Below are 19371 nucleotides of genomic sequence, written 5' to 3' on the forward strand. Positions count from 1 at the left end.
CAGAAGTACCTAACTACATACAAATAAAATTTCTCTTTACTTATGTATGCATCGTTTGCATCTGTGTATTGTTGAAAGTTCATTTTCGATGATTTGGACGATGATTTTATGGAAACGGTTGTCATCCATTTTTTACAAAGCCTTATACAAAAAAGTCTACAAGTATTTAATCAAACGTTCAAATCTTCGTAGTAGTCGAATAATGAAGAAGTCTTCATAAATGCAGATTATAAAATCATTTTCTTAGAGTCACTCCTTCATTAATTCGGTTATTCCCAATAAAACATGTTAGCTTACAATTAGTAAAAACTTACTGAAACTTATCTATTAATAAATTTTATTCTTTCAATTTATTATTATAACATAATATTATATTGAATAAATTTAAAATAACTATAACTTAATATATGTATAAATCATTATGAACTTAAACTATTTGGTTTTAACATATGCCTTATAATAAAAGTCCAAAAACATTGCTGTCATAAATAAGTTTTGTGGTAGAAATATAAGAGCTAGAACTTTTGGAAAACCACAAGGCGGTGCTAAGACCATTAACGCCCATTGTATTGTTATAATACCAAATTGAAACTGAAATAAAAATTACATTCGAATAAGTAATTTATTTTAAAAGCTGTTATTTTTGTTTAAAATATTTACCAGTTGCAGCAAAGTGATGTACTTCTTCCACCATATCCTTGATGAATCGTCAAAAACAGCTGCTAGGTAATATGAGTACATAACAATATGCACGAAAGTATTAGCAAAGCCAATGAACAAAACTTGGCCACCTTAAATTAGAAAAAAGAAAGAAAATATTAATTAATGTATTAATTTAAATTCAAAAACTTTTAAATTTATTAAACAAAGTATTATGATTTGCTACAGATGTTTTAAAGTCAAGTCCTTGTTGCCAAAAGGTAAGCAAAAGGAACCTTCTCCAAATATCTTAGGGAGGTTTAGACGACATAAGTGACTTGAAAGTAAGGAAAGTTTCTACCATCATGAGGGTTATTGGACAATTGACTGAAAAATTAGTCAAGAAAATCTTCCTAACTATCAAATCAATACCATTCATTTCAAAATTACACCTAATCAAATTTTTTTATTCAACTGAAAGCTATAGTTTATTACTTTATGCTTTATTTATTTTATATTTCTTGTTTTATGTAAAAGGGTTCCTTTTTAAATTGTAAAAGGAATAAATAAATTTTTAGCAAAAAACAATACTGAGGAATTTTTCCACGATCAATTGAAGGTAGAGGTTAGAGAAGTAAAGTTCCAAGTTTGAAGTTTAAAGCACTTACAAAACTAACTAGTACGTCAAAATGGTCAAAATTTACGTTCATAGAACGCAGTTGACTTCAAATGAAGTCCCTTATATTATCAGAACCTGCCTATTGTTGTATGAATTGTTGACATAGTAAAATTCTTTTTGGATAGGGAAAATCTTTATGCTCTCAGGCTCGATGGACGGAATAACTCTTAGTTTAAGTGCAGTAAGGGAGGACCTAAGAAAATTAATTTTGGTACAAGCGTCAAAATCAACATCCATTTTTTGTTTATTTAATTGTCAAAATAAATAAACAATGAAAACTTAAATGTCAATAACTCTTCAAAGTGGATAGTTTGACGTTGGTATACAACTGACATAGAATGGCTGCGTTCAATCTCAGACAGATATGGTATCCGGATACCTTTTTGTTAGTGTTTAACGTGAAAAATAATAGCTGATCAAAAACAGCTGATACGTCATAAAAGGAATCCAAAGAATTTCTGGGGTATGTAGGTATCTGACAGAACAGCTGATTCAACACATGGTTGCATTTCAAAGAACTCGAAAATTGATTTCAGCTTTTTATATTTGTTGGTAAACAAAAAGATACAAAATGTTAGTGGAAGTTGTATTTAAGGATGTTCTTTACATAAGAGACGATGAAGAAGCTATTTGCCTCCGAATTATAGAAAGTAATTAAAATTTATTTTTTAAACTTCAAAATTGACTTATTTTGTTCTTGTTTTGTTGACGACCAATTTTCTAGGTCAGTTAAATTATCCATTAAATGTTTTATCTTACAACAATTTTGACTTCGAAGCTTAAATGTTTCTCTGCTTTTCGTGAATAGCTGAACGTTGTTTTTATTTTTTTTTGACAGCTATCTCAATATAGCTATCCAACTCGTTCAACAAGGTATCTACAAATCCACCTATTCAAGATACCCTTTCCAACACGAGATTGAACGCAGCCAATATAGTGACAAATGTTTTCAAGTCCCATTTCAACTTATTTCATGTTTACATTTCAAGTTAAAAAACAAAAAATACAAATTTAATACAAAATACTACAAATGATGCAATGGCGTCAATGGTAATGCATAAATAAATTTCTACTCCTGTCACTTACGCTTTAACTTTACCTGTTGTTTTCTTTTTGTAAAATGTTTTTCACATTATGAATACATTACTATTTGCAAAGCAAAAATTATTTATTTAACAAACTAAGTTCAAGGCTTGTGAGTGAATGAAAATTATTCATTTTTTTACAAACGAAAGTAACAATTTATAATCAAAATAAAGAAGACAACAAAGTGTAAATCATACCATATTATTTACTTGCTTCAAAACTAGCAAAATTTTTTTTAATCTTTACAGATTTTTTTTTTATTACACCGATTTTACAATACTTGAGATTGTCGAGGCTTAAAAAAGTTTTCAAGAACTATGCAATTATCAAGTAGTTAATTTTAAGAAATTGTTACAATTGGCTTTTGTAACAAAATGTAATTATTCAAATATTTCTTCATTTGAATGCAGACAAATTAAAAAATAACAACAAATAAATTATTTACATATTTTTGATTTGCAGGACGCAAAGAAGATTAAGAAGATCCTATCCAACCTACAATGTGATCGTTTTAAACCATTTTGCAAGATTAGGATTGGTACGTAACGGGGCTCAACCTTACATTACCGCAGCCGCGCCGCCGCCGGCCGTACTATCAATTCAAAAAAGAAAATATTTTTTCTATGACTTAAAGGTGTTTCCTCGCTTGAATACTAAAACATGTTCTAATGAGACCCCAACCTAATTCTAAAAAAATCAGAAGGAAATTCGTGTTGCGGTAATGGAAAGTCGCCCCGGTAACAGTATGGCTTCAGGCCGTGCAGATAAACGATAGAATACATTTTCACATAAAAAAAAAAACTTGGGATCCCAAACAACTGACCCAGCTATATTAGGTAAGGAGATGCGCTATCCTGTGATTTCTTCAAGATAGCCCTAGGGCAGAAAGAAAGACAGCAAAAGTGGGGTTAACCTGGATGTCTTCGCAATTGATTGACTACGTGGACGACATCGACATCTTTTATTAGCAGTAATTTCGAGGTAGTAAAGGATTTTACCTGCCTTGGAACAAATATAAATTCCACGAAAGATCCATTAGCGGAAATCCGACAAAGAATTACAGACTTCGAAATTTTTTTATTTTAAATTCCAACTAATAAACACTTGTAAACATCTTTTCCTTTAATATGTTATTTTTTTTGCTCTTTTACCTTTAACTAAAACCTATAGTACTTTGTACATATGTACATAATTATTAATTTATATTAATCTTAAATAACAGAAATCATTGATCTATGTATGTATATTTGTTCACTTCAATCAGGCAATCAGTGAAATATCAAAATCTCAAATGGCCCTGACAAGAAGCACTTCCAATTCACTACCAATCTTGAGGGAGTACCTCAATCGGTTAATGGTTGGGTATTCGATTCCGTGTCTCGAAATTTTTTTTTTTTATAAATTATATAAACTAATTGCTGTATATGAAGAATCTTTGTTCTTCAATTCTTGGAAAAATCAATTATTATTGACTAATATGTAATTTGTTCATCGGCTGTTGAATTCTTTGATTTCGTCCACAATTTGTACACGTTTTTCACAGCCAGTACACAGCGGCACCGAATTCTGATTGAGAAACTATAGGAAAAGAAAAGCGGTCAGTTTTTAGTATTGAAAAAGCTCAGCGACACTCGTTGGTCTTCTTAAGCTGAAGCTACGAAAGCCTTAGTCAACGACTATTCGGAAATTGAAGAAGCTCTAACCAGCATATCTTCCAATAAAGAGCAAAAAGACATCGTGAGGAATAAAGCAACGCACCTTTTACAGAAGATGAGTGGTCTCGAAACCACTTTGTTTGCAACATTTTGGAACGATATCTTGGAGCTATTCAACGCTACAAACAAGATGTTGCAAGACCTGAAAATGATTCTTGAATCGGCAATGCGTGCACTAGAACCATTAAAATCATTTGTGCAATCCAAACGAAATAATTTTTAAAAATACGAGGAAGGAGCCAAAAAACTATCCCATACTGATGACTATGTACAATCACGCACTTGCATCAGAACGAGAAATGTGAGGTTGAATCGTCTCGATTACGGGAAAGCACAAGACGCCAATTTGTCATACAAGGAAAAATACAACGTATCCACCTTCTTCCCAGTGATTGACCAGCTATTCATTTCTCTTACTGAAAGATTGCATGCCTATGAAGCTGTACCTATTTGAGATTTGGATTCCTGAATCACATCGAGAAGATGTATGCTAAAAATGTGCACGCTGCAGCAGAGGCATTGGTGAAAATGTGTCCGGATGATTTATAGCCTAGTCTTGGAAATGAGTTGGTTCAATTCGTTTCTTTGATTGACTCATACAAAAAGGAAAAGGACTATGAAACAGATCAATCGCCGGAACTATTTTACTACCAAATTCTCGAAAATCAAAATTTGAGGGCTACATTCCCAAACCTCGAAATTGCATTGAGAATGTATTTGGTTTTGATGGTAACAAATTGCACTGAAGTGCGCTAATTTTCAAAAATGAAAATTATAAAAAAAGGCTTCGACTCAAGATGGGACAAAACGGTCTATCGAAGCTTTTTCTCCTGAGCATTAAAAGCGATTTACTGCGAGAACTGGAATTCAATGAAGCTCGAAAGGTTCCGCTCGTTAACCCTAAAATTTAATTTTAGATATTTTGTTCCGTTTATGTTTATATGTGCTTTTTCAATACTAAAGGAATCTACTTGGTTTTACAATAAATTATTTATCGAAAAACTCGAGTAAACAAAATTGGGGCGAGGCCCCGAGGCAGGCCTCTAGACCTCTACATCCGGCCCTTCACAGACTGAGACCCTCAATGGATCGTGAACCGGATAAGTAAACAAGTAGTATATACAGAAGATCGTAACATTATTTTAACAGAATTTTTAGCATCCTTTTTTTTTTAAATAAATATAACAAAATATCCATTATTATGACACTTTGATATGCATAAATGTTAATTTAGGATCTGTCTTTGGTGCGTTCATTTGATCTCTATTTGAAAAAGTTTAATTATCATTATTTTAGGTTAGTGATTTTAAAATTGAAAATTTTAGAAAGTATCATAGCAACAGTTTAGTAAAAGGTTGTTAAAAATTGTGTGACTTTATTATGACTAAAAATAAATTGAGTTTCCTTAAAAATTCCCCCTGAACGATCAATACTTTGCAGTTCCCACCTGATAATATACATTTTACCTGCTCTATAGAGGATCTGAACAATCCTATTAGTTTAAAAAAGATATGCTTATATGTGTGTGTGCATTGGTTTTGAATGCTTGCACATTCCAATGAATTGGAAAAACATTCCACATTCGTGTAGTGCAGCTACAGAAATAATCTTTATACTTAACAGTTGGGAATTTCCAAAAGGCAGACGCTTCAGTTAGACAACGGTTGCCTAAAATTTTGTAGAGATTCACACGGGTTATTGGAGCATCTATTCAAATATAGGAGTTTAACTTGAATTTCAGACAAATAAAAGCTTTACAGAAAACGGCAACAGAAATTAGTGAAGCAGACACTTATTAAAGTTTTTAACTACATAGAACAAAATACATTGCATTGCTATTTCGAAGCATCAAATTAAACACTGTTTTGATTACAAATCAAGATCATAGTTAATAAGGTAATCATATTCTTCCATGAAAAATTCACGTCCGAAAGAAAATCATATGAATCTAAGAATGAATGTGAAAATCTAAGGATATTTTCGTCAGTGAAACTATTTTGTGGATTATACGCTTCAGAATGAAAAAGTTTTATTGAACAAAAGAAACAGTTTCGGAGTCAAAACGGAGCTCTTAGAAACAAGTGTATTTTTTTGTGGATATCACATTCAAAACCGTTCAGTATGATTTGTAGATGCGATAAGGGAGCTTGATACAAAACTCCATCAAACTTTCTTTAAAACGATGTAAACATTTGTTCCACTATTCATAAATGAATGACGAGGTCACCAGTGGGCCAATTGCTTAAAAACTCACTAATGGACTTTCGAGATACAACCAGGACAGAAGGCACTCAAGTGTAATGAATGTAGGAATTTAGGAATAGGCTCGTCGATTGTTGTTTTCTATCGAATCGCCTATAGACCTGCAAACTAGGACAGATGTAAAAGCTTAAGCATTTGTTTTCCTAAAGAACACCTTTTCAGAATAATCGGAGGGAAACTATCCGAAATAGTAGATTTGTGAGTGATAAGATCTTTTATTACTCTATACAAGATTTGACTTTCAAGTACACTAGAAGATATTTCAATCCGGTAGCCCTGAATTAAGAGCAAATTTTTGTGTTGTTTTTAGGAATCTTCTACTCCTTAGTAGAGCTGGGGATTTCGTTATGCTTTGTGAGTTTCTTACAAAAAATGTGCCTAACCAAATATATTTTTTAAAGAAGAAGTTATTGATTTTTAGGTGTGTCCATGCCAACGAATCTTCTCAGGAACATTGTTTAAAAAATGTCTATGTAATGTTACCCATTTATTAAAAAAAAAAAATTCAAAATCATTGCAGAAAAGCTTCTGATATGGTTTTTTGGTGCTTTGATTAAAAGTTCTGAAACGTTTTTTGTTTCCCAGTTTTGTGAGAATAGAGTGTTAAACAAGTAGCAGTGATAGTGTCGTGTTAATCCTCAAGATTTTTCTTATCTGCCTCATCTTTTTTAAAATTTAATTTCGTGAGTTTCCAGACGAAACAAAAACATTTCAGGAATTTTCTCTGTTTCTGACATGTTTTTTAAATGATTCCGAATACAAACAATTTATTTTGATCTGGTTGCACCTCACGATTAAAATAAATAGTGGCTTCAAATGACTTTGAAAAATATTGAACTATGTGCCACCACTCACCAGAGCCTTAAAAATTGCGTTCAACAATCCGATAAAACAAATAATGTTATCAAAAGTTAATTAAAATTCCATAAACAACTAAAAAATAGTTTTACTTTCCTTAACTGCTAAATTGCTTATGATTAATAATTCAAGTTTTTGACCTCCCTTTGAAAGAGTCAAGACTCAACTAAAAATATAAATAGCAATGTTTGAAAGAATTATAACTTTTTGAAAATCAGAAAGTTTCAAATACATGTTTCCAAGAAAGCTGATAAAGAGGATGTTTTAGGATCTTAAAGATCATCCGTTTTAAGAAAGATGCATTTTGTAAAAAAAAAATAACATTCAAATTTTCACTTAAACACTTTGCAATTACAGAGGGAACTATTTATGATAAAAATTTAAAATCAAATATACATTTTGGAATTATGAAATTATAAAAGAAAAACACTGATATAAATTCAAACTCACCTGGAAGAAACCGAACTCCAACCCACACTGCAATAACCATTCCGATGTGATGGTAAATATGTAAAAATGAGACCTGCCTCTGTTTCTTTCTCAAAACGAAAAATACTGTGTCCATAAGATCCAGCAATTTGAGCAGATAATAATTGTGTACTTCTTTTGCAGCGATAAGTGCCACCGGATTATCCGAATAGTCAACGGGCTCGCAAATGTAACTGTAGTTTCCAAAAACGTATGCATACTTGGAAGCCTAAAAAATGTATTATTTTTTAATTTCAATGTTACCTGACTTACGTAATTCAAGGATTATAATATCAATAATTATTCTTCTTACTAAATAAAAAAGTCGAGCAGATAAAAATATCTGAGCTGCATTATAAACAATCAAGACTTTGTCTAGATTAAATGCTGGACGATCTTTCATAAGACGTGGTCCCCAATTCCGAACAAATTGCAAGTAAAGCACAATTAATGCAAGTGGTATGAATGGATTTTGTGCCAGAAAGTAATCTTTGGTCCGAGGATCTTAGGGTTTAAAAAAAATATATAAATGTTTGTTTTTTTGAGATGAAATTTTTATCAAAATCTCACCGGAATAGTGGTCCATTAAGTCATGGTAATACTTATAAGTCATCTCTAAAACTAACGCCATTTTGTGTTTCGAAGAGAGAGGCCGGACTGCACTGAACTTTTGGGGTTTGGGGATTGTTGACAAATAAAAGTTTATAACTTGTGAATCGTTGCAAGTTTGCTGGGCGACTGAGTCTAGCTTTTGATTAGTAATTTTTTTTGGAACGTAATTTTTAAAAACTTTAAACACGCTATGGAATGCGAAAATTTTTTTTTATTGTTTTTTAAATGCAAATTTAAGGAAGCCGCTTTCAGTTTTGTCTAGGTTTAAGTTACCTACTCATATACGGGGCTGCAGTGGAAATTCATATAGCTTTCTTAGTTTCCTATAAACTTTGTAAATTCATTTGAGGTCGTAGGGGTGATTACACGAGGCAAATTATTATTGCTTATATTGATATGTATATTTACCATTCTCACAATATTTAAAATCTAAGGCTAACAACAATAATTAAGTTTGCTTTTGACGTAGGTACCTAGTTTTTACAAAATTCCTTTTTTAATTTGTTAGTGAGCAAGAAGACAAATTATGGATAGATTGATTTTTACATTTTTAAAGCTTTTTGATTTAATGTGGTTTTTCATCATAACTCAATTAATCTATAAGTTTTTGTGTTTTTAATTCAATTACTACTTTGTTGGGATGGTCTTAAATTTGCATTGCAATTGCAGCACTTTTTGAATTAAGGAGAAATCTTTGACAGTTTATAAGAGTAAGATATTTGCTTGTGGATTTATTTTGGTTTGTGGTTCAGTGTGTTATGATTTCACAATTTTACTAAGAATTTTTAATTTACAATAAGCCCTTGCAATTTTACTCTTAAATCATCCTAAAATTCTGCTATAAAATATAAAAATTGTGAAGACTTCTAAAGATACGTATTTTCATATAAATTACTGTTTCTTATGTGCTATTGAATACCGTTATTTCAAGCGGCTCAATGGTCTAGGGGTATGATTCTCGCTTTGGGTGCGAGAGGTCCCGGGTTCAAATCCCGGTTGAGCCCAGCTTTTTAACTTTTTCTTTTTTAAATCTCTTATAATACTTAATACAATCTTTGAGTGATTTGTATATTTTAAAAATTCATAGATTCAAAAATTCCAAGAACATGACAATTGATCTAAATATTTATGCTTTTCTAAACATTCTAGTATATAAACTTTAAGGTATTAAGAATTCAAATTAGTAAAATAATATACTCATTAAATAATCAAAGAATTATGAACAGAAATATACAATAAATTGCACGAATAGATTTCAGAAGCCATTTAGCTTCAAGGCTTTATTGTGGTAAACTATTGAAGGCATACAGAATTAGTTTGCCAATCAAAAATTGCAGTGATATAGGAAGTTGAAATTAGTATAAACAAAACTAAAAATACATATTTCCGATCGTTGAAAAATTTACTTTGAATACAGTTATTAAGTTATTTTAATAAGAATAAAAGGAAATAACCTATATATAGTTTAACCACTTATTTCCGTTTATTAATTTTGTGGCTTTCCGCATCTAAACTGACTGATACAAATTTAGAAAATAATCCAGTCAGTAACATTTTTTAAAATATTCATATTTATAGAATTAAAAAATTATTCACACAAATGGTACGTATACGCCTGAGTGTCGCATATTTATTTATTTAAATTAGCTTAGTACTAGCTTAACAGAGTTCGTTCACATTTTATAATCCACGAGTAATTGTCAAAAAAAAAAATGATTTAAATTTACTTGACAAATGCACTCGATGGGCAAACAAATTGATATATTTAAATTTAATATTTAGTTAAATAATTTAAACATACTATTCAAAAAAGGATATGTTTATAATTAGTTCGACAGCTTGGAATACTATACGCCAAGGACAGACATTTCATTTACGCAAAATAACGATACTCCGTGAAACATATAATTAAAAGAAATTAAAGAAAGCTTTCTCGTAAAGCTCATAGTTTTACATTTATCAACGTTAAGAAGAAGATAATTACGAACACATGTACCAATCAAAAATCGAGTTAAGATCACATTGAAATTCTTCACAACCAAGAGAACTTGAAATTGCTTTGGAAATTGTATCATTGTCGGCATAAATAATGCACGTAGAAAGTAAATCATGTATAAATAAAGTAAAGAGAATAGGGCCTAAATGACTACCTTGTAGCACTCCAGAGTTGACTTTGAACTTGTTTGATTCGCAACCATTGAAAAGTACCAATTATGATCTATCCAATAAATAAGAATGAAGGCAGTCTACGAAATGTTCATGTGAGAGTTTGTCAAACGCCTTTATTGGGCTATTCTGTTACTAGTTCCATTGGAAAAGTGATGCTAGAACGCCCCTTAGTAAAACTGTGCTGATTTGGAACGATCATATATTTAATACGAAAACATAGTAATCTGTAGGGATTATTAAGAAACTTTTCCAAGTAAATGGAGATACACCAGGAATATTGAGAACTATTGAAACTACAGGTGACAAACACAATTTTTCAAATAGATGATGGAGTACCATGAGGACCTGGTATACAAGTATCGTCAAATATAAATGCTGCATTAAAATTAAAGTTCATATTAGTCAAGTAAAGGAAGGATTTTAATAGATCAAAGCCTTAATCTATTCCGTCCGATTTATCACAGTTTAAAGTGCCCCAGTTTTTCTTATTTTTATAAACTTCTAAAAATACTTTGGAGTCATTTTTAGATCAATTTGCACCTTCTTAATGTAATTACTTACTTACTTACTTAAGGTGGCGCTACAGTCCTGTGTGAACTAGGGCCTCATCCAACAAACTTCTCCATCTACCTTGGTCCCTAGCTAGATGTCTACAGTAACGCGCTCCAGTTGTGCGCGCCACCTGATCCGCGGTCTTCCTCTACTGCGCTGTCCTGTGGGTGTGGATCCGAAGACTTTCTACGTGACCCAGCCATCTTAGTCGTTGGACTTTTACCCTTCTGCTTAAGTCTAAGTTCACACGAATAACTTTTCTCTCCAACCGACCCAAGGTGCTTTCATCCGTTTTGTCATGGTCCATGCTTCTGCACCGTATAGCAGGACGGGTATCATAAGGGTCTTATATAGCAACACTTTGGTCCCTCGAAAGAGGACTTTAACTAATTGCTTTCTTAGTCCAAAGAAACGGCGCTTAGCAAGAGATATTCTGCGTTTGATCTCAGCGCTGGTGTTGTTTTCTGCGTTTGCGGGGTAGCCTAGGTAGACGAAGTCCTTGACTACCTTAAAGTTAGATCTGTCGATGTTGACGTTTTGACCAAGACATCGGTGTTGTGGGTCCTTTCTTGACGACAGTACGTTCTTTGTTTTGCCCTCATTAACCTTTAAACCCATTTTTGCCGCCTCTGCCTCAATAGTCACAAAAGCCCCATTGACATCAAGCTGAGTTCTTCCGGTTATGTCAATGTCATCAGCATATGCTATTAATTGAAATTTTGAAAGAAAGTGCCTCTAGTATTGACGTTGGAGCTCTGCACTATTCTTTCAAGTACGATGTTACTGCGCATCACCTTGTCTAAAACCTTTTTTGACCTGGTAAGGTTCTGTTAAGTTGTTTCTAACCTTTATAGAGCTGCGTGAATTCTCCATGGTCAACCTGCACAAACGGACGAGTTTAGCAGGGATTCCAAAACTAGATATGTCTCTATAGAGCTCGTCCCTGTAGATGCTGTCATATGCGGCCTTGAAATGGTGTTCTTGGATTTTTTCCAGGATTTGCCGCAATGTGAATATTTGATCAACTGTATACTTTCCTGGTCTAAAACCACACTGATAAGGACCTATCAGGTTGTTGACGATGGGCTTTAGACGTTCACATATTACGGCAAAGAAAATTTTATAGGCGAAGTTAAGTAGACTGATTCCTCTATAGTTGGTGCAGTTTAGAGGGTCTCTTTTTTTCAAAAACAATACCGAGGTTCCATTCATCGGCCATGCTTTCTTTCGTCCATATCTTACAGATAAGTTAGTGCATGCTCCTAACCAACTTATATCGAGCTGCTTAAAAGAGCTTGGCATTCAAGCCATCCGCTCCAGCGGCTTTGTTAGACTTCAGCTTAGATATGGCAATCTTTACTTCGTCTAAGTCGGGAGGACGGGATTGTTGGCTTTCGTCGTCTATGTTAAATGGATCATCCTGCCTGACAGCGGAATTCAGTTCGTCGTCGCCGTTATACAGTCTGCAGAAGTGATCCTTCCATATCCTCACCATTGACTGCGTTTCACTATGATGTTTTCATTTTCGTCTTTGCAGCTTTCGGTTCTAGGTTATGTGACTGTGAATTTCGTTTCCCCTGTTCATAAAACTTTCGAACTTCATTCCTGCTTTTATACCTCTCAACATCTTCGACCGCACGCTTCTCATGCCCTCTCTTTTTTCTTCTGAGAAGTCGGTGTTCCTCTTCTGCTCCTAGAGCTCATGGGCAGCTCTTGTCTATTATGCAGCGCCTGCCGCTTTGCGTTCCTGTTGTTTGGCTGCATTTGCTTGCCGACATTCCTCATCAAACCAGGAGTTCCTTGTTGGTTGCTGTTTGAAACCCAGCACGTCAGCTTCTCTGATTGCATCTTGGCAATATTTCCACTGGTTTTCAAAACATTGTGTTGGCGGCAGAGAACTTCGAGAGAGGTTACTTGTAACTCGGTAGGAAAAGGATTTGGCGATCTCTGGCGTTTGTAGCCGTTCGACGTTGTACCTTCTCCCAGCACCTCCCTATTTTGCTTTGGGTCTGGAAATCCGAAGTGCTACTTAGCTACAACGAAGTAGTGGTCCGAGTAGATGTTAATTCCTCGAAAATTTTGTACTGCACTGATGCTGGCAGCGTGTCTGGCGTCGATCGCAATATGGTCAATCTGGTTGACGGTAGATTGATCTGCAGAAGTCCAAGTTCCTTTGTGGATGTTAAGGTGTGTAAAACGCATACTGGCTACCATGACGTAGCTCGTTGATGCACCTATAGGTCAAGACTTCTTGCCTAAGTCTGGCTCCAATCTCAATGCCGAATCCAAATAAGCGCTGTTATTTTTCGTGGAAGCAGTCACCATAGTAAATATCGCAGTTTTTCATCCTTTTTGGCCAGCCCATCCCATCGTTTTTTTTGGATGGCGGTGATGTCTGCTTTTTAGCGGTCTAGAGCCTCCGCTAATTCATCGGCCGCACGTGGTCTGTTAAGGGACCTAACATTCCACGTGCATATCCGAAGTTCGTTGTCCTTATTTCGTTTGCGTTGGTTGTCAACAGTAAATCCGTCCGTATACGAGGCTTGTTGGTGCTTCGCAACTATGAAGCTTTTACGTGGCCAGCAAGTCACCCCGACGGCACAACCCCAAACCTGTAGGGCCAGATCCTAAGTATAACTTCAAGGATGGGGAGCCGGATAAAACCGCTATTTATAGGCCTGGGCTCCAAATATGTCGAAGAAGCCCTATAAGGTGTTCACTAAGTACTTCAACCTTACTGGAACTGTAGACGCCACCGTGGGTTCCGCATTTCTGGAATTCCTCCGCTGCCGTCTGGATAAGGAGATGTACCTAAGTGGAAACACCTCTCCCCCTCTCTCGTTTGCTGCCTCCAACAACTTTTCACTGGGGTTGGAACAAAATCTCCAGTTGAGGTACCAGGCACCCGATGTTCATCACGGGGAGGTGAGAGTAGGAGTTGATAGACAGAGGTGGGTTTTGAGAAAAACCTGTGGACGCTTGTGTCTTGAATGCTATCTACTATCAATTTAATTGTTCCCAAAATTTAACTGAATAAGATAAAATTTATTTTAAGCCAAAATTTTTAAAAAATATTTGAGTCAAAATCAATTTTTACCAACTCTTATCAATTTTTTTTAGAATTCTATTAATTGTTAAAACACTTTCTCAAAATGTTAAAAATATTATACTTTGTTGCACAAAATTATTTTGCATATAAAATAATTTTTTGTTGTTTTTTTTTCCAAAAATATATTTGTTTGGTATCACGTTGAAATATATCATATAATTTGGGTTAACCAAAATATACAACTTTTTTTTAAATTTCTATGCTAACAAAATCACCAACTCAATTAAATTTTTTTGAAAGTCATTCCTGCATCTTTCTGCATTATTATCTGTATATCAAAATTTATTTGAAGTTGATATCTCTACTGGTTCTTGAGCTATGGACGATGGACGAAAAAAACTTCCCAAATTTATGTGTTAACTCGCTTAACGCAAAACCTTAAATAATAAGGTTGCACTCAATTGACCCAACAGATTGGGCTGTAGCGATGAAGACAGATGAATAGAATCCCCGAACCACCATGTAAGGTTGCCGAAAATTCCACCTTACCTGTCTCCAGTCTTCAACTTCTAATCCAATTATGTAATTGTTTCGCTGCTTTATCAGTTTCAAAATATGAAAAGCTCCTTAAATTCCGACCTAAACATCAATGCATGGGGAATTAAAAACCCCGTGGAATTTAATGCTTCCAAATCACAATACTGTCTTGTATCGTTGAAACGAGGCAAAGGGGGTATGCCGCTGTCTATGATAGGTACTTCCATCAGAAAAACTGAACATCTCGATATTGTCGGTATGGGCTTCGTCAACCAGCTCTTGTAGATTGATCACATACGCATATATTTTGTTTGTTTTTTATATATTTTTATCTTTATTGAACTTTTTAAATTATACAATTGTCTTAAATTAAACTTATAATTAAATATTAAATGGTAACATATTTTGTTGGCACTTAGGCGGCTAAACTCTATACATTGTTTGTTTTGATAAATTAAAGAATAAACTAAAATATTAATGCTGTCAGATAAAAAAATCAATGCAAAATTTATAAATCCTCGGGGTGTTCAGGTCCGGTTGTCTATTTGTTGGGCTGGTAGCCGCGGTGGTAAGCTGACTCCGTGTCAGCGTAAAATTGAAGATATTCTTCGATGGTGGGATCAAGTTCCTCGTTTATTATATCCATGGCACACAGATATCTGGGTTCAGGGTGGCGTTGCTGGGAGTTCATCCTTCTGATTAGGTTGGTTTGGTGGTTATTCAATCCTCCCGTGATCTTCATGGCTGTTTGGAACATATATTTGTCCAAGGGAATTATGTTGGCTTCGTCGTGGACTCTTTTGTTGCTGAAGTGTCTCTGCTTCTAGTAGCTGAAGCAGAGTCCCGTGCATCTCCGTAGGATTTTCCTTTCGAAGACGAGAAGTCCCTTCTTGGCTGTCTTTGAGATTGTGAACCACTTCGCTTTAGGCGATGATGGGATTGCTTGTAAATAAGCAATTTGGGTGTCTGGCTGAGTCCCGTTCTTCTTTTGAGGAGCGGGCTAAGGTGGTGCAGTGCCAAATTAGCCTTTCTTAGTACAGCTCTCGAGTGGTTGAATTTTAACAACTCGTTGAAGTGAATACTCAGATATTTGACGTTTCTCTTTGCTGGTTTCACTGATCCACCTTGTTGCTGATCGACCTCTGCCGTTGGTGGACCTTCGGAAACAGACTCGTTCCGATTTCGTGGTGTTGATTTGTATTCCCTATTTCTCATAAAAGTTATATAGTCTGTTAAGATGGGACTCTATCTTCCTGACTGCAATAATGCGAGTTATCGGCGAAAAGAAGACTCTCACAGTCGCTGGATGCAGGTTGGTCTCTGGTCAGCAAGCTGAAGAGGAACGGTCCAAGTTTAGAGCCTGGACTAATCCTGCTCTTATGGTTTTCACTGTAGATTTGTATTTTCCCAACTGGACAAAGAAGTTCTTGGAAGGATCACATACGCAATCAATCAACTACTGATCTGGCCAACAATTACAAACCTATATACTTCCAACACTTGAGTATAACTCCCATCTCTGAGCTGGTGCTCCAGTAGCTTACTTAAGCAGTCATCGATTGGATTATACTCCGTTTCATGATTATTGAATCTTAAGAGGATTCCGGAGGATTCCGGAGGATTCCGAGCATAAATGACTCTGCTAAACCTATAAATGTCAGCATAAATTTATCTAATTTCTATGGGTTGTAAAAGGTCTAATTACATTTTCAGCGAAGCTTCGTATTATGGCCTTCTTATTACGTACACAGATTTAAAACCACAAAGTATTCTCAAGAGATGCATTTTTTTAGAACTGTATTGTTTTGAAAAATATTTTTTTTTATTAATTCAAGCACTCATTTGTTTGTAGACACGCTTAATAAACAAGGTAGATATTCATAAATATGTATAAAATAATGTGCATTATATTTCATTGGCATAATTCTTTTGACACTTGATGGTGCTTCCGAATGTTAATTTCTAATACAAATTATTTATTTTTAAACAACCGGCAGCTACACAAAATATTGTTATATTTTTTCTATTCTTCTTTTTAATGTTGTTCTGCCTTTCTACAATTCATTTTGCACCCCAAAAACTTAAATATACTACACTAATGAATTGAACAGTGTTTATTATTAATTAATTCTAAACACTTATGTTTTCCTTAAACAAAACAAAAATTGCAAAGCGTTATAGCTACCTCATCAAATAAATGCAATATCGGTCAAGGAACTATAATAGTGCGTGAAGTTCAAGGTAACTATAATATAATTATAATTCCAACAATATTTATTGTCTTTTTGTAAGACATTCGAATTTGCATAGATATTGAAATTAGCAACTTAGTTTGTCGACTTCATTTTTTATTATAGTTTGTTGTATGTTTTCAACTTGTATGAATTGATAATAGAGAATGCAAAATAAATATTAATGTTTATAATGATGTCTCTATTGTTAATTATGTTTTACCGGAAGTTTTATGACTCCATTTAAAAACTATGTATAAAAATGAATCTTCTATAATTTGTGAATGTAAGACAGAGAAAGTAAATTTGCCAAAAACGTGCCGAAATACATATAGTCGATCAAGCTATATCCGGTGAATAACCTGTATCTAACAGTTTATATTATAATTTCAATGTTAAACATAACTAAGCTAATAGATTTATTAAAATAATCTTAAAATTAAATTAATTATGAATTAGAACAGCAGTTTTAGTTAAAACTTCTGAGCATAATCAATATTTAACAAGATTATGTAAGCTTGAAATGTATCAACGGACGCTATAAATAGGAACTTTACATTTTTTAGGTGGTTGGAAATAACGGTTACTCACTAATGGAAACACGATGTTTTACTAACGCACGCGGTGACTCAAATTTAAAACTATGTTATAAACTTACTTTACCAGTTTTGAGCAGTAGTATGTTTAACATATGTATTTATTGCTAAGTTTCTGTTTCTCATGATTTTTTGAATAAATAAACTCATTTTGTTTGATTTAAAATTTATTTGAATAGAATTTATTATTATGCTTTGAAGTAGTTATAACAATAATAACTACTTTAGCAAACATTTTGAAAATGCCTGTCTTTGTAAATTTCGTACGTAATTTTAGGTAAAGTATAGTGAGTCGGATCTTCCCTTCAAAAAATTATGTTTGATACTTATGTCGTTCGTATGTATACACTTTTGTATATAGAATTGGTTACTGTTTTGGTTTTGACACCTTGCTTTTTGCTTCAATGTTTATTAAAAAATCAGAATTCGAATACAACGACCTCCTATACAAATTCATTCAGCAATCGTTAGCATTGTATCTAAATAATTTTGATAAATAAAACTTAAAGTTATATATTGAGTGTTAGATTCCATTTAATTGATCTTTAGTTTTATCTTTCATAAAAACGAAGTAAAATGTGAGATGAAACCAAGAATATAGGGCTGCCTAAAACGTTAACTAATGAATTTTACCGGTTTAAATCTTACTGAATCCCTAAGCGTCTGGTATTCATATTATCGGATATAATCTAGTAAATTGCTAACGGGTATTGTTTATTAAGGTTCAGTAGGTATCTTAGTTAGTTTTTAAAACGAAAGAAGTTTTGTTAAGTTGGCTTTTTATTTATCTTTGTTTAAACAATGTAATACAATTTTAACAAAATATCATTTTTATTAGAAATTGATTAGGTTTTGGCAGAAAACTTTCTACCAGATTGACATTTTTCTAGCGATTAACTTAATTATTATTAACTTCCCATAGGAAGTTGTTGTAATGGGCCCGATTTGTCAGCGACGTTTTTTTCTTCGTCCATAGCTTAAGAATCAGTGGAGATAACGTCATCAAATACATTTTGTTATACTGATAATAATGCAGTAAGATGCAGTAAGGAATATCAAGAAAATTGCGTGGGTGGTTTTCTTTACCATAGTTGTTTAAAAAAATTTAACATTTTGGTTAATCCTAAATATCTCAAGAACCAAAAACGTTAGAGACTTGAATTAAATTTTATATTACATTTTTTTTTTTATAAAGTACAGGCACTCAAGTGCGAGTATTAGGAAAGTAGGAAAGGATGAAAGAAGAGATACCTGTGCACATTGGTCTTAAAATCTTGAATATTGAAATGGGAGGGGAAAACAGAGTTGGGTAAAGCATTCCACATTCTTGATGAGTGGTTTAAAAAAGAATCTCTATACTTAACAGTAAGTAAGTAATACTTAAAAGTGCGTCCGAAATTGAGCTCGAGGGTAAGCTGATGAGCATTCCTGGAAGTGCGAGTATTACAGCTGAATTGTTTGAGGGGGTGAATGCAACTGGCTAATTCGACAGAACATTATTTGTAAAAGTATCTGTAAAACAACGGAAGGCATGAAACATTGCCCCGGTTTTCGAGAGATGTAAATGTTTTGGTTATAGTTCTATCGCCTATCATTTTCAAAGCCCTTTTTTGTATCCTATCTAAAAGGCTCAAACTTGTTTTGCCCAAAGATGCGAGTAATATTTAATTTTTGGACGAATGAAGGATTTATATATTACTACCAGATCAGAAGGAGTAACAAATTTCTTGCAACGTCGGAGAAATCCTAAGCACCTGACAGTATTTTTGGAAATATCAAATATGTGATCATTCCATAAGGTGATCTGTGATACACATACGGAGTACTGACAGTTGATTAGTTTCCTAGATGCAAGAGCCACTCATAGATATCGGCATCGGGTATGTTACGCTTTAATGACAGGAGACAGCATTGAGTT

The 19371-nt window shown here is 33.7% G+C and overlaps 2 protein-coding genes and 1 non-coding gene across 3 annotated transcripts in view; 2 read left to right on the top strand and 1 right to left on the bottom strand.

Annotated features, from left to right (window-relative positions):
- Nucleotides 1–314: 314 nt before the first annotated feature.
- Nucleotides 315–8474, bottom strand: LOC129940629 (elongation of very long chain fatty acids protein 7-like). Its single transcript, XM_056049019.1, has 5 exons — nucleotides 8278–8474; nucleotides 8021–8211; nucleotides 7690–7936; nucleotides 661–791; nucleotides 315–591 (listed from the first exon to the last, which is right to left on the bottom strand). Exons 1-5 carry the CDS (start codon nucleotides 8336–8338, stop codon nucleotides 433–435), a joined length of 789 nt encoding a protein of 262 aa, XP_055904994.1. The 5' UTR covers nucleotides 8339–8474; the 3' UTR covers nucleotides 315–432.
- A 536-nt stretch (nucleotides 8475–9010) lies between these two features.
- Nucleotides 9011–19371, top strand: part of LOC129941562 (elongation of very long chain fatty acids protein 7) — a 65863-nt gene continuing 55502 nt past the window's right edge. The window contains exon 1 of the mRNA XM_056050236.1: nucleotides 9011–9029. The gene's annotated coding sequence lies outside the window, so the exon portion shown is untranslated. The remainder of the gene's footprint in view (nucleotides 9030–19371) is intronic.
- Nucleotides 9252–9323, top strand: Trnap-ugg (transfer RNA proline (anticodon UGG)). Its single transcript has one exon. It is a non-coding gene; the product is annotated as a tRNA-Pro (tRNA).

This window comes from Eupeodes corollae, chromosome 1 (assembly GCF_945859685.1).
Source record: "Eupeodes corollae chromosome 1, idEupCoro1.1, whole genome shotgun sequence".
Classification (NCBI taxonomy): Eukaryota; Metazoa; Arthropoda; class Insecta; order Diptera; family Syrphidae; genus Eupeodes; species Eupeodes corollae.